At 38.1% G+C, this 19,128-nt stretch overlaps 1 protein-coding gene across 1 annotated transcript in view; it reads left to right on the top strand.

The window, feature by feature from the left end:
• The window catches only part of LOC110467333, a 44,388-nt gene that overhangs the window by 15,661 nt on the left and 9,599 nt on the right, over window positions 1-19,128 (top strand). Inside the window, exons 2-3 of the mRNA XM_021524442.1 lie at window positions 15,250-15,363; window positions 16,513-16,650. Coding sequence (XP_021380117.1) covers window positions 15,250-15,363; window positions 16,513-16,650 — 252 coding nt within the window. The remainder of the gene's footprint in view (window positions 1-15,249; window positions 15,364-16,512; window positions 16,651-19,128) is intronic.

The following is a 19,128-nucleotide window of genomic DNA, read 5'->3' as shown; positions in this document are numbered from 1 at the left end:
CCCTTCGTATCGATATTGGCTTCAATTTCCACATTTCAGATACCTATTAATAATTATGTCAAAAATGTAACGGTACACAATATTTATCATCAAATGGCGTACATTAAAAAAATCGTGGGAGCCTTATTTATGTTCACATATTGAACATTTATTTACTCCTCACGTCAGAATAACTAATGTGATTTTGTTTTGGTAAATATTACAAGACACCAATCATTGGATTAAGCTCTCATGTGGATAAAAGTTAACGGCTTTTAGAGGGAAGTAAACTAGATGCCGGAACGAGACTTCAGTCCGAGATATTAAGGGAGGTTCTCGTGGCATGTTTATTTTATTTTTTTATTAAACATACAACATTTGATATAGCGCCCTATCTAGCTAACATAAGCCACTCTAAAGCGCTTTACAGTACATACATTATAAATTTTATTGAGTATCCAAGAATTTGTACAATGATTTATGACGTTTCATGTTTGAATTTAATCAACACTTTATAGCGTTTTATTTGGTTACTTGTATGTTATGATATTACTTGGAAATCATTGACACCACATAAGACTACCACACAACAATAAATCTTTTAGTCTACTACATAAGACTTTGCATAAATATTCGTGGTATTTATATATTTATTTAGGTTTCATTATCTTATGAACGCCAAGGGTTAAATTTAGTGACGTACCTCGATGTGGGTAATGAAATCTATATATAGGCAGGCAATATGGTGATATTTGCCGTCTTGCGATATCGCCGATCTGGTGCCGACTTCAGAGTGCTAACACACTGTACCATCATGCCGAATGTACCCAGCACATTAGTCCATCCGGTCAAATTACATTGACAACTGAGATTAATAGAATCTTCCCCTACCTTGAGGGTGTGACAGAGAAATCTCCAACCCGCGGGTGATGTTTTTTGGTTGTCTAACCCGAGGCTTAGACTAAAAAAAAAATCGACCCGAGGGTTGGAGATTTCTCTGTTAGCCCCTCAAGGTACGGGAAGATTCTGTTTTTCCCATCCTATTATTTCAGTCACAGCTCCACCGACAGTAGTCTGCCATGTTTTTAAACAAAAACACATGTTGGGTATGTATATCGTCATTCACTTTTGATGACGTCACAATTACCGATGACGCATTTTAATGACGTCACAATTGAACACGTGCTAAACGGCACGAGGCTATCTCCCCCTATGGGGTGACAAGCTGATTTTACCCGGCTTAAACGGGAGACACACATTTGAAGGGTGGGAGAAAAACCAGCCATTGCGCTTATCCTGCAAAGTCAGCGTTAAGCAGGGACTAAAAACTATATGTACCATTTCTAAGGACTTCTGTATGTCCTGGCCTTGGGACAGAACCAGTTACCCGGTCCTCTTCGCAATTAAGTAGACACTCTGCAATATTGCCAACTTGAGGTGGTACCATGGAAGGCGTTACGAAGGCTAATGATCAAGATTAAAAAAAACATATAAATAGGGTAGGGAAGATACGCATGTAACTGTCGTAGTTGGTTGTTTTATAATCACTAATGTGCCATTTTACACTATTCATATGCCGTTATGTCAAATAGGAAAATTTCTGTGAGGGACTTGCTCTCCATCTCGACCCGTCTGGTGTGGTTATACATGTACCTACCCTAACGGTATATCGGACTCAACAAAACGCGCAAGCTCTCGGACACAGCAAAGTTGCAATCAATCTAGGGGAACTCATGAGGTTATGAATTGCATGATAAAGAATATACATGTATATATGTGTGTGTGTGTGTGTGTGTGTACATGTAATACTCTTGAGACGTGTCTGTTCCCATGTAAAGCACGTGCAGCATCCAGGACCACGCGCGCAGATCGATAGAACCATCAGACTACCACCCGGGTGTGTCGACTTCAGAGAAGAGAGATATGCCAGTTCTCTTAACTTCACTTACAGAACAAACAGATTTTTTTGTCAATATAAAATATAACAGCGGCACTTAACGCCACATTCCAGCGCATGTCGACACACCCAACCGCGGTAACGTTCACATTAGGATATATAGACACTTTGTGTGGGGGTTTTCTCTTCAGAACATAAATCTGTTCGAATTATTCTAGTTTTAACGTGTGCAATGTTGTAATGATTAAATTCCAATAATGTTTCCAAATTGGTGATCAATGGAATCACAGCCGACAGTGCCACGGATAACACAGGCAATGAATTACACGTAATAAAAACAATTCACGGAGAGGCGTTTAGTCGTAGTGTTCATTAATATAACAAAGCGATTGACTGGTGGTTAAAAAAAACGTTAAAGTTCATCGAGTAATTTTGTTACGTAGTGTCTGTCTTGGTTTTCTCCAGAAACCCCCAGTGAGATGACAGTAACTTAGCCACCGATGTTCCCTCGCGTTTCCATTTATCATTCCGGGCCAACTGGCGAACAGTCGGCGTTAACGCTAAAATTGTGACGCTCTGCAGCAGACTGCTGACTTCCTTTTTTTTTAAATATTATTTGCAGTTTCAAAAGAATAGCAGGTCGTGCCTGACAATGTAGGATGTCGATAATAGTGTTAGGTTCTGTGAAATACTAATAATTATGCGGGCCCATTAGGAGTACGGCGATAATTGACACACATTTCACCTAATTAGAAAGGAACACGTGTCGACAGTGTTCTCATTGGGGCGGCTTCCCCAAACGACACTTCGTTATCTAACGTGACAGTAATATTCAGCATGAATGGGAATATGCCGAGTCGTTTGGAAGCTATAAAGTTACTGGCATTATATTGTGTAGTTCTCGTTTCGAACTGAACTGAATTACAGTAGAACCTTAATTATTATACTGCCACCATTTGGCGTTAAAATGTTTGATGGTTTGCGGTTGAACGTCCTCGCAACAGCCAGGGTCATATGAGGACGGGTGCCTAGGAGAGTCTGTGGGAAAGGGAAAATAGATAGAAAAGAAGGAAAGAAAACAGGAAAGTTATGAAACGCAAAAGATGTGAAATGTTCGAATGTGGGTAGTTGATCAGTTTCCGTCTCTTCCATGTCATTTTAGTAGAAGACACCGAAGCGACCCCCCGATTCTGAAGGGGGCCCACATAATTCATCTTTTATAATACACATTCAGTGGGATGCAAAAGGTCTGTTCCTAGTTTCTATATCGTAAGAAACAACCCTTGGGCCCACATTAGTCGCCTCTTATGATTATTCTGTGGGATACTGCAGGTCTATTCTTTCCCTGAATCTGAATAGGTTGGCGTTATAAAGGGGTCTGGCGATATATCGAGGGAGAAGTATAAAGGAGTTGTAAATATAAGAGGGAAAGGGGTCTTTGAAATATGTTTAGGGAGGAGTAAAATATGATATTACGATATGGTGGAACGGTAGTCTAGTGGTAGAACGCCAGTCTCGTGATTGATGGTTGCGGGTTCGAGTCACGGCACGGCACTGTGTTGTATCATTGAGCAAGATACTTTACTCCACTTTTTCCAGTCCACTCAGCTGTAAATGAGTACGTGGTTGGGTAGTGCTAGAATCGTTGAATGCTAGCTGTGAGCGCCGAAATGGCAGCACCGGTTGTATGCTCCCCAATGAGTTGAGAAAGATATTAGCTGGTTGCAAAGGCCCTTTAACCACGGATAATGATTTTGTGAACCGCTTTGAGACGACCTAAGAACCTATTATTATTATTATTATTATTATTATTATTATTACCAGTATCTTGTGAGGAAACTCCATGTATTGTAGCAGAAAAACGTCAACAAGTAATATGAAGTGTAGTGCAGTTGATATAGAAAGCTCAAATCCTGCTATATATTTGTAGTAAAGTTGTCAAAGAATCAGATATATGGCAGACCTTTCTTATACATATGACTTAAAAAGGGTTGCGAGGATTTATAAAACCCAAAAAACAAACTGGTTCCTATCCCTTATTCCGTCTTTGTGTATTGCAGAGTTATCTTCTCTTGTGAGCAGGTATTGATTGTTACATCATTTGTTTGTGAGAGTAACGTCATCAATTTTCGAGAAAACGACGTAATTATCTCACACAAGCCAATGATGTAACAATCAATACCTGCTCACAAGAGAAGATAACTCTGCAATACGCATAGACGGAATACCGAGAACAGTGTGGAAATATAGATGAACTGAATGTATTGAAAATAACGTCAGGTAATTCGAGTAAAATGGACTTCCATCATAATTTTACATATTCATAATGTGTTTATACAGACTCCCTTAAAAAAAACACATTCCATACATGTTTTCAGCCTTGTTCTCTAAGCTTTCAAATTATTGAACCTGGCACAGGGACAAATTACCATCCTATGGTCCCCATTTTTTATATCATACATTATATAATACACATATATTAGAAACTAATACCAAGTTCCTGTGCATGTAAATAATAATGGCGGCGCCCAGTACCAAGTTGCCTTGTCGACTATATGTCATGATTTATGTAAAAAAAAAATGGAGGACAATACTTAAAAAAACATTTTCTGTATATGATCAGTTGGTAGTGATAATTGACCATATTCTAACTGTAAATGATAACCAAGGGAAATACATAGGCGACCAGTGCTGAAATAATCTTGAAAGTTTAAAGTTTTGCTAGTAAAGTGTCTATGCAAGGTGGCAGGGGAGGGAAATTAAACACAAGGCTAAATCTGCCAAGGTTGAATAGTACAAATTTAAATTATGAACCCTTGGCTATTAAAGATGGTGAGATAACGAGGTAAGTTCGTAAAATAAGATGTGTCTTCAGCAGTATGCTCCAGTGAAATTACACTATAAAGTCAGCATCGGTCCTGCGCTATCACAAGGAGACAAACATGAACATACCATAGACTCCAAAAACACAAATTAAATATGCACAAACTCACCACACGCATGCATCTAGCAAATGGGGGAGGCCATCCTTAAATGACCATGTATAGCTGTTGATAGGACGTACATTAAACAATACTAAATCAAACCTGAAGTTTATTTTGACATAAAGATCTTATTTATTTGGATAATTTCATGGAAATGATGACTTGTTATTTTAAACAAATGATTTGCTAATTTCAGCTTGCATGCACTGTATGAATGTTATTTTAATAACATTGTACCCATATGAATCCATGATTGTCGTGAAGTGGTGCTTTATTTGAATTTAATACATTTGATGCTCTATTACCTGACCTGGAACGCATTCGTAGCCATACCGAGACAATACAATACTGTGGTATAACTGAATATATATTGTGTACATAGTTTAAGCGTCTGCGAGACCAGCTGTTCTAACTTACAAACGTCCAGGTGACGAGAAAGAACACGAGAGAAATGTTTTTGACTTTTGACAGGAGCTGTAGGCAATTCACACTTTTCAATTTGTACTATTCTTCTTTTTGGATAACAACGCTTTAACCTGTAAGCGATAAATACATCACTGGCGTCAATCCGAGCAGCATCAATACTTAAAACGTCTTTTAATATTAACGGCTACCAAACCCTTGCTCCTGGTTACAAATAAATGCTATGTCCCAATCACCTGCCCTCTGGACTGGCTTTTAAGTAAGTTGTTTTAGTGCCAAATTTTGTACAGCATGATTATTTAGCCTCTTTATCTTAATCCATCCAACGTAGGTATCTTGTGATAAAATTTGTTGTTTGCCTTACACTGTAACAATGTTTCAAGCTCCTGAGAGCTTATGTTAACTATGACATATATTTAACGTAAAAAAATGATTCTTGTATATTTTATTTTGAAGTAACATGCCACTATGCTTTTATCCAATAATTTTAAGATAAAAAAAACCCACACACACAAGCTTTTAATCACGAACTTTTCCTCGAATGCGCCTATGTATAATCTTCGGCACGATGAAGGACATAAGTTAACTTAAGGTATACTGTTGATGCCGACATGTGCAATTGTATGTAAACTGTAAAACGAAAGTAGGTCTGCGCGATCGCAATCATTTAATGCTGATATTTCCGCATAAATGTCAGTTAGTACTTGATGTGATAGCAATGGATTAAACGAGTGTTACCTTGTGTTGGATTCTAGCACATCAGTGTCTCAATACATACGGTATTAATCTGTTAATGTTCGATAAACGTCTGTTTATAATTACTGTCCTGATTATGTTGTGAGCTATTTCCGGGTCACGTTCTCGTATCAAGTGCGCTTCCGGTTACGTCATAAAATGCAAAATCTTTTTGATATTTATTAATAAAAGATAGTTTAAAGAATAAACTAGTTAATAAAACAAATATCAATACATTGTAAATATTATTTTCTTGACTGTTTGCGAAGCAGACGACGTTTGATCATAATCTGGAAACTAGAACATTTTTTGCAAACAAATGTGTTTTAACATTTGAAAGAAAAAAAATTGAAGGGAAAAAAATAAATGTGTTCTTTTATGAATTAATGAAAGTGATACAGAAAAGAAATATAGTAAATAACTGATAGTAAATTTATCAAAAACATCATCCTTAGAGAGTATGTTCTGGGCACGATCGTTTAGAAGCTTTGCAATACTTTAAACTCTTTCAAACGCGCATCAGCTCGAGATTAGGTCCTGTTTACAAAATGGCGACTGGAAGTAGCAAGGCGGATTAAAATGGAATTTAAATTGCGTTTACTTCGGCAAGTAAGCATTGTTCACAAATCCCATGTGGTCTGTTCATCTAATTTAGCCAAGATGTACTCAGAACAGTCGTTGTTTAGTCGCTAGGGTCATTTACAAAATAATTAGGATTATTATATAAACTTATTGTAATTATGGTGGCAGTAAGCGAGATAGCAAATGAAAAGAATGGCACTAAATTGAAATGAAGAGCATAGTATCGATTCAAGGGTCATTAAACCAAGACAAGGTGCATGATATTAAAACAGGGGGTAATATGTTTTAACAAAATTTATTACATCTAAACGAGGAGGATAATATCAAAACGAGGAGAATGATATTAAAACAGGGGGTATTATATACTTAGAAACGAGGAGCAAGATTTTGAAACAATGGGCATTATGTTGAAACGAAAGGCATTACATCTAAACGAGGAACATTATAACAAGTGACATTATATCGAAACGAGGAGCATGCTATTGAAACAGAGGGCATTATGCTGAAATGAAAGACATTTTATCGAGGTTTTTCTTATACCACATGTAACAATATCGCTGCCATTGTCCTGTACAGCTTGCTGATAACCTTATCATTTGTCTTTGTTATGATCCGACCACAGCTAGCTGCATTTCATCTGAAAAATTCTCCATTGTCATTTCCATTCATGTTCCGAAAAGATGTGATCGTTTTCATTCATAATTAAATTATTTGGTCATAAAACAAGTTTCAATCTTTCGTGATTTTTGTCGATACAACCATTACGTTAGCACTGTTGTGAACAATACCGATAGTTTACAACGTGTAGCATACACGCTATCATATATATGTACTTCACTGTGGTGCGCTTGCATGACGAACGCAGAAATAAAATAACATACAGCCATAATAATAGCTCTATTATGTAATTTCTATCATACATATATCTATCGACGAAGATTGATGTTTCATTTCCATGATCTTCACGTGTGTTCCACTCTGGCAGGGCGGTTAACATTACGAGAGACAGATAGAGAAGAGGGGGAGAATAATTCTGTCTGTCGGTTTTCAAAACGACTGTAAATTATTTCAACAACCAAATTGCATGTCCAAAGTTATTAGTGCTCTTAGGAACTTTTTCTCTTCGGTTTGGAAGAGAGACATTTTCAGACATGTCAAATTATCCTTCACGGTTAGTCCCTTGTTTCCAGTCCATAACATTACTTGATTGTTGAGTAATGAATAGCAGTGCGTTCGCTCCTTACGTAATTGTAGAGATGAGTACAATCGAACGCGCCTACCGGGTCCCGACCGTCTGCACCAAGCTTCACGAGCCAATAACACAGCAACTTTGTCCCATCCTACAGTTCCATCAACAGTCAAACACAACACAGATATCTAGGACTCTCCGGAGGAAAATTGTTATATCTGGTGAAATTTATTTCAAAATTAACCATTTTTGTTTTTAAAATTCAACAACGGGTCTGTTGGTTAATATTGTTTGTATTCGGAATTGATCGCCTGTATATGAAACTTGAAGTTATCAATTTCTTTTTCACGGCTGTATTGTGATGAAAATTAAAGGTTCGGAATGTTCAATATAAAACTGAAATTAAGTTACACACAGCTTTAAATATGGACTACACAGCTGCGGAGATAACTTATTTACCTGGCCTTAATCAAACGTTTTCTGTCAATACTCAAAATGTTTGTAATGAGCGAATACTGGTTTACGGAATACATCGTATCTCTTATGCCGTGACATGAAAGCATGAAATGTTACTGTATGAAGCCTAGCGCGTTTACATTGAAATGTCTGTCATATAGTCGAGGTAGCTCTCGTGGGACGTGCCATATGGGAGGAAACGAAAGTTGTTCTCTGAGCCTCGACCCAAAGCATTTTAAATATTGATAATCGGCTCTAGGATCAGGCACTTAATTTGAAATAGTTTCAAAATGTGTTCAACTCCTTCACAGCATCGTACAACGACGGGGAACAAACACGACTCTCAATCCATTGCAGAGAGTTGCGATGTCCCCGGATCTGGGTAGGTTTACTGTTCACTTTCGAGGTCAAGTTTTCACTGAATAGAAGTTGTTTTCGCATTGGGAGTCTCTGGATGAGGATAGCTTCACTTCCGGTGTGGAGATTTTTCCGATTCTGAGGATTCCTATGCAGAGTTTTATATTCGCATCTATAGGGTCTGCGGGTAAAGTCATCCGAATTACCTGGGGTAGAAATATAAGTGTGTACAGTACCAATGCTGTTCACATGAATGTTTCCATGCTGGTATAGCGCTTATTTAATGCGGATGTCCTTTTTTAACTACATGAGTGGTCTGTCAAAACACAAAACCTAAACTACGAATGAATCGCCCATCTTTTTCGGAGGTCGTTACGTATTATTGACTTTTAACGGTGTTGCAGAAAATCCAGATCCCTACAATTTTTTCCGTCAACAAATCCGAGAGATTTTGATACCACGAAAATAAAAATATTTACATTATATTAAGTATAAATGATAATAGTTATAGGTACTCACATTATAATTCCCGTTGCTTAATAGAAATAATACTTGCTTAAACTATTACGACATTTCAACATGTAAGTCACATACTGTCGGTATGGTTTTTGCCGTTTCAATAAAATATAATGTTAAAGAATAGTCTATTAATTGGCAAAAATGAAACGGGACTGTTATGTCACAAATACTTCTTTTTCAAATGTCTCGTAAAAGGATCGGAATCTGCGTCTATGAGAATCCCTTGACGTGCGACATCGGGTCTGTTGACAGTCCCACACTGTGACGGTACGCCTTGTTATCATTTCTGCACCGGTAACTTCAGCAGCACCAGATCACATAAATAAATGATCGCTTTATCTCAATATAGTATTAACAGCACCGTCGGGATTTTCATTGTGAAGCTTTTCTCAAGTTTCCCAACTTAAACATTAATGAGTTGTTCTGACAAAATCCCAGTGGCGAAGCTTTATGTATAAAAGCGATCCTTGTTTGTTTTTGTTTTTGCATAGGGCAAAACTTGAGAATCCTAGCAGAACCGTTATTGAATTAACATGTTCATCCACTCCTATTTATAGAAAACAGGGTCCCTTGGGGCTGAAATTCTGTCCCCTTATTACGCCGTGGTAAGATCCGTTAAGGTGTAGTGCGCCATTGTTTATGTGTTTCATGATTTGTCGGCGCCAATTCGTATTTACACAACGGAACAAGAGTTACAAATCTAAACATACTCAATAATACATTTGCTGTCTGCGCTGGCTAAGTAACGCGAGGGGAGATATCAGACACTTATGAATACATAACATGTTTTGTTATGGAAATGGTATTGAGAAAGGGCCTGCTATCTAACAATACACACATTCATCTTGCGATTATACAATAAATCTTTGAATATTTTAGAGATAATATTACCCATAGCATCAAAGTAGAATGGCGATAAATGTCTGTCATAAATCAGCATTTTTATGAAATACTGACCTGGATAAAAACAACCACGGTAAAAACCTCGTTATACTGTCTCTTGGTGTCTCGTTATATTTTGACATTATAAAGAGGTTTGACAATATATCGTGGAAGACGTATGACGTGTGAAGTGAGTAAGTAAAGACGGCATTATAAAGGGTAGTATATTTAAAGTTTTAGACTGGCTACCAGCCCCTAAGTTTTTATGAAGAATTTCCTGGCTGCATTTTACTACAAGCTTATCTCCCCCTAGTTAAGAACTTAGGATTCAGACATCCAAGTGATCAAAATTATAGTAGTTTGATTTTTACTAAATGATTCAATATTCTAGAGACGGGGGTCAGTCTAATTATTAGTTCTACGCATGTCCATCATTTCGTTAACATCACTCAACGAATAATCCGCCTCTTCAGTCACACCTATTTCTTACCACATCCGTTCGGGGCTGATGAAGAGGACGTCGTGACTGGTTCTTTTCAAACACATTCTCCAAGATGCGCTACCGCGACTCATTGAATATGGTTTAACGGAACTGTTAATAACATGCAATTTCAATACAAAATGCTAACCCGTGTTAGTAGTACGCTGTACCTATTCCAAAACACGAAAACGTAGTTTAATGAGCTTTCGTATCCACTTAAGTACCCAATCAACGTGGCCTAAATTGAGTGATCATAATAAGATTTTTCTGATGGCTCGTTTACATCTCATAACCAAGCAGACGACATCGCTAATGTCATTATTTATGGACATTGTATAGCAACTGGTTATATTGAGCCAGTTTAACGATGATGAAAATGAAAACGTTAAGATATCTATATTGTACATGCACATGTGTATTCCCTTGTGTGCGCTTCCTTGACTTCCCCATTATTTTACTGTGTGTACAATGTTACACAGCTATTAACCAATAACAACGGCCGTAACATGTGATAGAACTCTAGATCCATTTTTATGTATGTCAAAGACCGTTTTTGGTCGGTTAGGAAGCGTAAAGAAACGATTGATATGTTGCATTACTTTTGCAAAACAGTATTAGACACCAAACTGAACTTGCAAGTCAGGATTTCCTTTTGAGACCTCTCTTTGGGGACACGGAAAAGATCTAGGTCTGTTGTCCGATTGCTACATCTGTTATTTTTCCTTGTCTGTCTTTCATTTCGGCGGTGCGTCCCAATAGACAGCTCCGGTTACACCGTGTTCATTGACCGAGTGGTGTGCTAGTCTGTCATTATGGTATTTGAGTGAGATGACGCTTTGAAATGTATCTTTAGTGGTTGCGTTCCTTGGGGACACAGTTTCCACGTGGCCTTAGCTCGTGTGAGGACACAGCTCCCTAAACAAACAATTGAGCACTGATATCGCCTCGTATTCGTGATGAGTATATGTCATCATGATCCCCTATTGTTACCATATGTTACATACGTATTCATTAACACTACTTTGTCTGTGGCTCCTAACAACGTGTTTATTGTTGTGTAATTCGTGGGGATGTATATGTGTTATCACGGTCTTTATATATTTTAAGCAAACTTTTGTAAAACTAGTACCTCTTCACTTATTCACTGTTTGAATGGAACATAGGTATTAGAGAATTCCAAAACCAATTGTCACTTTAATTTGTGTTTTTTGATTTAAGCATATTTTTATTTGCATCTAATATACAAAAGGGATTGGACACAAGTTGTCCAACTTCTGGTATTTTCGTTTCACTAGTGCCGTTTGTATCGGGGAAGACCAGAAACACGACTCTTCACCATTTAAGATAAAAATGATTTTCGACTAATAAATTAACAAACATAGATAATATTGATACCAAGTTCATACAATTTTTGTAAAATAAAAGTGGAGGGGGAGGGGTGTGGGTGTGTGTGGGTGGGTGTGTGTGTGTGTGTCTGTGTGTGTGGGGGATGGGGGGGGGGTATATTTATCAAAATCTATTTGAATCTAGAATATATGGCCGAGTATGTTGAAATATTATTTCATCATATCATCATAATTTGTGTTGACGCTATGGTTATATTTTGTCTTTGTGCATAACACAGTGGAATATTTTGTCCTTGTGTGTTGACACTGTAGTATATATATTTTACCTGGTGTGTTGACACTTTTGTATATATTTGTCCTTGTGTGTTGACACTTTTGTGTATATTTGTCCTTGTGTGTAGACAGTGTAGTATATATTTGTCCTTGTGTGTTGACAGTGTAGTATATATTTGTCCTTGTGTGTTGACACTTTTGTATATATTTGCCCTTGTGTGTTGACAGTGTAGTATATATTTGTCCTTGTGTGTCGACTCTGCAGTATATATTTGTCCTTGTGTGTTGACAGTGTACTATATATTTGTCCTTGTGTGTTGACAGTGTAGTATATATTTGTCCTTGTTTGTCGACACTGCAGTATATATTTGTCCTTGTGTGTTGACAGTGTACTATATATTTGTCCTTGTGTGTTGACAGTGTAGTATACATTTGTCCTTGTGTGTTGACGATGTAGTATATATGTGTCCTTGTGTGTCGACACTGCAGTATATATTTGTCCTTGTGTGTTGACAGTGTACTATATATTTGTCCTTGTGTGTTGACAGTGTAGTATACATTTGTCCTTGTGTGTTGACGATGTAGTATATATGTGTCCTTGTGTGTCGACACTGCAGTATATATTTGTCCTTGTGTGTTGATAGTGTAGTATATATTTGTCCTTGTGTGTTGACAGTGTACTATATATTTGTCCTTGTGTGTTGACAGTGTAGTATATATTTGTCCTTGTGCGTTGACACTTTTGTATATATTTGCCCTTGTGTGTTGACAGTGTAGTATATATTTGTCCTTGTGTGTTGACAGTGTAGTATACATTTGTCCTTGTGTGTTGACGATGTAGTATATATGTGTCCTTGTGTGTCGACACTGCAATGTATATTTGTCTTTTTTTGTGTCGACACTGCAGTGTATACACATGTATTTGTCCTTGTGTGTTGACACTGTAGTATATATTTATCCTTGTGTGTCTACACTGCAGTTTATATAGGTGCTTTTTTGTGGTGACGCTGCAGTTTATATTTGTCTATTTGTGTCGACACTGCAGTGCATATTTGCTTTTTTTGTGTCGACACTGCAGTATATACTTGTTTTTGTATGTCGACGCTGCAGTGTATATTTGTCTTTTTGTGTCGACACTGCAGTGTGTATTTGTCTTTTTGTGTCGACACTGCAGTGTATCTTTGTCTTTTTGTGTCGACACTGCAGTGTATATTTGTCTTTTTGTGGCGACACTGCAGTGTGTATTTGTCTTTTTGTGTCGACACTGCAGTGTGTATTTGTCTTTTTGTGTCGACACTGCAGTATAAATATTTAAATGTGTCCTTCGATATGAAGGCTTTTGTTCTGTGAGTATTTGTCCTTATTTGCTGACGTTGTGGTATTGTTTTTTTATTTTTGGTTTACTTTTTATCTTCAGGATGACGCAGCACAATATTGAATCTAAAATTAAATCGATCCCTACGACATTTATGGAATTTTCGTTTTAGCGACCTTATACCGAAACGGACATTTTATGGAGATTTGTGAATATCCTATGATGTATTAACGATTTTAGGATACATTAAGTCACACACACCCACGTTTTCCATGCTAATGGATGTTTTTTTCAATGGAGATTTTTTTCGAAGTCGTCATATTCGAGATTGATTATATCGTAATAACGGAATAAAGAGTGTGCACCCAGAGTAAATAGCATGTGTGCCTTATTAAAACTCACTGACACTATTCGCTGCGTTACAAGACTTGAAAACAGGTTATATTCACGTTCTTCGATAATGATTACTTAATGAATATTCATCAAAATATCACAGGTCATACTTCATGTTACTGTCCTTGTTAAGTCGTTTGACTATGAACGTTCATACAGTCTAGGTAAATGTAGGACGCGAACAATTATAACTTGTTAAACTTGTTCTAAGTTCTGTCATTTCTTTATATCAGGTTTCCTAAATGTAATCTATATTAAAAAAAAGGGGGGTGGTCGAATGGTGCAGTGGATAGTGTACTCGCCTTTCACCAAGGTAGCCGTGGTACTATACCCCGATCGGACGTGACATGGTATGGGGTCACCTACCCGAGTACATAGGTTTTCTCCAGGTACTCCGGTTACCTTCCTCATTAAATACTCATTATGCGCTTTGATCCGAGCAAACTAAAGCTTCATGATTGTTGTTAAATAAACGAATTATATATTTATGTCGAAAGAAAAGAGAGAAACATATAATAGATATAATAACTTAATATAGTATTTCGAATTTAATGACATTTCTCGATATGAAAAAAAACTACAAAAAAAAACAAAAACATTTTCACCCGACCTTATTTGGAGCTTTCAGAAATCTCTAAACATTTCTTCTATGCTTACAGAAAATATACAATGCATCCAAACGTAATATTTATTTTATCTTTATAGTAACACACATATATAATAACATATCTGTTTAAATTTGCTGGAACTTGAAAGAATATTTAATTTTCATGTGCATTCATTTCAAGATTGTATGTGTTCCTTAAAATGAAACCTTGTGGGATGATGCCTAAATGCGAATCCATGACTTGGTCAAAAATGCATTTGCGTTAAAGTTTGCATGTGTGCTAAAGGCGGTATGTTGGGGTATTTTCTTCCTTGCAATCTGATACCGCAAATGTCAAAGGCACGCTCAACCGTACTCCACCCAATCAAATTATACCGACAACATGTGAAACCGTCGTTGCACTTACTCTAAATGCTGGACCTGGGAACGTATCCCATTGTCTTCCTCACATGGGTGAACGTTCTGCAATATAGCCAAACATAATAATGCAGGTCAAGATATATTTGAAAAGAGAAGATATGTATGTTGCAATTGGGTGCGTCCATTATACACTTGCAATGTACCGAAATGACACACAAGAAAATCCTGGTTGTAAAGGAACTTGTGGATTGCTCTTCATCATGTCCCTCCCTCTCAACCAGTTTGGCGTGGTGTTACCTATCCAGAATAGTTCTATGGTACATCAAAGCGCGCGAGTTCCCCCGATTACAGCCAGGTGAAAATCCATTGGTTTTGATGCAGGAAGTAAGGGTCTAGTAGGCACAATTTATGAATGCATCCTCATGACCAGTTTATCTTGCATAATTGTGGAAAACATTTCTTTGTTTACAGAGGGTGTTCGTTTACGACTTAACTTGATGCAAGAACGTAAGACAAAGTGTGAATATCTGAGTGGTCGTGATGGACTGACTGCACTGGACACCACGCAGCTGTACGCCGTTCCACGTAAGTCTCCCCACGCCCCTGTGTATTACGAGGTGTTTTTTTATATGGAAATCCCTTTAGCATTACCAACTTTATTTTGTGTTCTGGGCTTGGAGACAAGAAAGCGAACAAATGAAATCAGCTGCACCCATTCGATATTTGGGATATTTTTGTTTTTCCTTGTTCCTTACTATGCGATTTAAGCCGTGCAGGTTCCGGGAAAGAATAGACCTGCTGTTCCCACTGCATGGTCGTAAGAGGCGACTTACATGCCCTTATATGTCGCTTTTTGTCTTAGTGTTGTTGAGAGGTCGCACAAGCGAAGAAGAATATGGGTTCCGTTCCATAAAAGAGATAAACCAGAGTCGTTTAAATCAAGTTCCTATTTACCGCCTTTTACTTGATGTTCGGCCTTGAATGGTTGGCAGTAAGAACTAGTTAGTGCCTTGGCATGAGAACGTGACCAAATTACCATGTCCATATTATGAAACTTTAAATGAGTTTGCACTATAAAGAAGCCGTTGAATAACCCCAAAATCAATAAACAGCGTCTCCACGTGACATTGGCTGTTGCGAGGACGTGAAAACCAGGACAAGCCAAATGTAACCAAATACCTTACCTTGATCACCAGGTCAAATGTCCTCTAATTCAACATTGACCATATGCCTTTTATCTTCACATTGACCACCAGGTCATATTGTTATTTTCTCTATGTCCATAATGTCCCTTAGATCACATAGTGTATAAGTTCGTAATGGTTATCACAGTGGCGGATGTAGGAGCCGAGGGTTCCCGGGGTTTCGGGAAACTCCAGAAGCCTGGCAATATCCTTTATAGGCAGCCATGTTTTTCTTTGCAAAGTGTTTTTTCATTTACGCGGATGGGGGATAGGGGAGGGGTTTATTGGAACCCCCACCCCGACTTATCATCTGAACCCATCATAGTATGTGCACACTTCGTTCACTATGACTATTATCTACCTACACGATCAGCAATAGTCACATGTCAGCTTCATCCGTAAAAGTCAGACATTTTTCACACTTGTATTGCAACCAAGTGCAAGCGCTATATTATATTGAATTTTCAGCACTGCCTTTATTGGTGTTTGTGTTCAACTTTCTAAAAAAAAAACAGAAATTAATATCGTTTTGTGTACTTTGCTGTTTCAGACTTGGAGAGAGCTGCAAGCGCTTTCGCATTGCTATGCATGTTGTCCATGGTAACGGGTCTTGTGACGGGCGGATACGGGTTACTAGGACGACAGACCCGGGTGCTGGTGCTTGCTTCGTGCTGTTCTCTCGTCGCCGGTGAGTTGCTGGGTTTGACGTCGCGTGCGCGATCTGGTAATATTTATGTCAGCAGGTCAACTAACCGTATTATCGTTCAAATACAATTTGTGAAATGTAGCACATCTTTTTTTATTGACACTTCCCAACTTGTGTTTTACTTTTGGCCGTGGTGTGCCAAGTAAAGCTGTAGATCTCTGGAGCACTTACAATATAAATATAGATTGTACGTACAATGGAGTCATATAAGGACATCGATAGGCCCTCTAGCTTTTGCTATAGGCCTGACAGGGTGCATCCGGGGAATTTTATACATAAACACCTTATCATCACGTTTACACCATTGTTATCAGAAGGGAGTTTGCCACATGGTCTGACAACTCCTACATTCAGCCTCGCTTTCAACTGATAACCACGTGGCTCTATAGATGTGCTCCTATTGGACATGTTCAATTACTTTAAATGCTCAATTTACTCCAATAGATAGAACTGTATGTAACCAAATCAACCGATAAGGTATACGTCGTTATTATTTTTTCCGCGTCAGTAGACAAGAGGAGAGCACCTGAGGAGAGCACCTGAGAGTAAAGACACTGTATATGTGCACTTTAGACCGGAACAATATCAAACATTGTACATACATGTAGTTGTAAAAAAAAAATACTTTTGACATAAACCACACACCCATGGATTGTGTGTATATAATACTGGAATAACAGAAACCAGGTTTTCTGCTATCGTGACAGAAAGCAGCTAAAGTCCCGGTTTCATTATTTTCTTAGAAACGATTAAAGAGACGGAAACTTTCGTATTCTTGGCAAAAACAGCAGGGGAAAACACCTACGAGCGTTCAACATCACTAGCAGACATGGTCAGTGAGCGAGATAAAAAAAAAGTCCTGTGATAGAAAGGTCACAAACCATATACGGCCTCACAATTCTCAGGCCCCTGTGGTAAGGAGAACGTTTTTCTAGCAGGTGTTACACTATGTCAAATTGTGTGGTGTCTTGTGTATCCTGATGCCTTAGGTCCCTATAATGTGTTCATGTCCACTTCCTGGTGCTTGTTTTAAGTTTTTAATGTCCTTGTATCCAAACAATGCGCTTAACAACCACCGTTTTGTATTGTATATGGTTTCAGTATTTCTTATATCGACGCCATGAAATATATTTATAGATAGAATATAACCAGGAAGGCATTATTTCAAGACTATCCAATCATACTTTATATTTGTTACATCAGCATGTGTCTTGGTCGTCTGAGCACAAATAATCAGCGTAGAATTCGACTGTTTTAGTATGGATACACTGCAAAATATAAGGAAATGATGACATAACGCTCATACATGTAATGCATACACTGTTAGACATGACACATACACTGTTAGACATGACACAAACACTGTTAGACAGGACACATACACTGTTAGACATGACACATACACTACTAGACATGACACATACACTGCTAGACATGACACATACACTGTTAGACATGACACATACGCTGTTAGACATGACACATACACTGTTAGACATGACACTTACACTGTTAGACATGACACATACACTGTTAGCCATGACACATACACTGTTAGACATGACACATACACAGTTAGACATGACACATACACTGTTAGACACGACACATACACAGTTAGACATGACACATACACTGTTAGACATGACACAAACACTGTTAGACATGACACATACACTGTTAGAGATGACACATACACTGTTATACACGACACATACACTGTTAGACATGACACATACACAGTTAGACATGACACATACACTGTTAGACACGACACATACACTGCTGGACATGACACATACACTGTTAGACGTGACACATACACTGTCAGACATGACACATACACTGTTAGACATGACACTTACACTGTTAGACATGACACATACACTGTTAGCCATGACACATACACTGTCAGACATGACACATACACTGTTAGACATGACACTTACACTGTTAGACATGACACATACACTGTTATACACGACACATACGCTGTTAGACATGACACATACACTGTTAGACACGACACATACACTGTTACCCGGCGCGAATTTGATGCGCAGAAATCCCCCCTCGAGAACCCCGTTCAAGCGTTTCGGTGACCGCGACTTAGTGTTGAAGCAATGGCAACATTGCATGCAGTATTGATACTAACATTTATTTGGTAATAAAACAATTGTTTCATGGTTATTTTGGGAACAGTCAAAACTATCGTCCCTCGGTAGGGGGAAGCCCTGAGGAACTGTTTGCCCTTGGCCTAGCGGCCTCGGGCAAACAGTTCCCCAGGGCTCCCCCCTACCTCGGGATGATAGTTTTGACTGTTCCCCAAATAGCCATAAAACAATTGCATATCAGACACGACACAAACACTGTTAGACATGACACATACACTGTTAGACACGACACATACACTGTTAGACATGACACATACACTACTAGACATGACACATACACTGTTAG

The sequence above is a fragment of the Mizuhopecten yessoensis genome, unplaced genomic scaffold (genome assembly GCF_002113885.1).
Source record: "Mizuhopecten yessoensis strain PY_sf001 unplaced genomic scaffold, ASM211388v2 scaffold11171, whole genome shotgun sequence".
Taxonomy (NCBI): Eukaryota; Metazoa; Mollusca; class Bivalvia; order Pectinida; family Pectinidae; genus Mizuhopecten; species Mizuhopecten yessoensis.
This window is presented reverse-complemented; position numbering and strand designations above follow the sequence as displayed.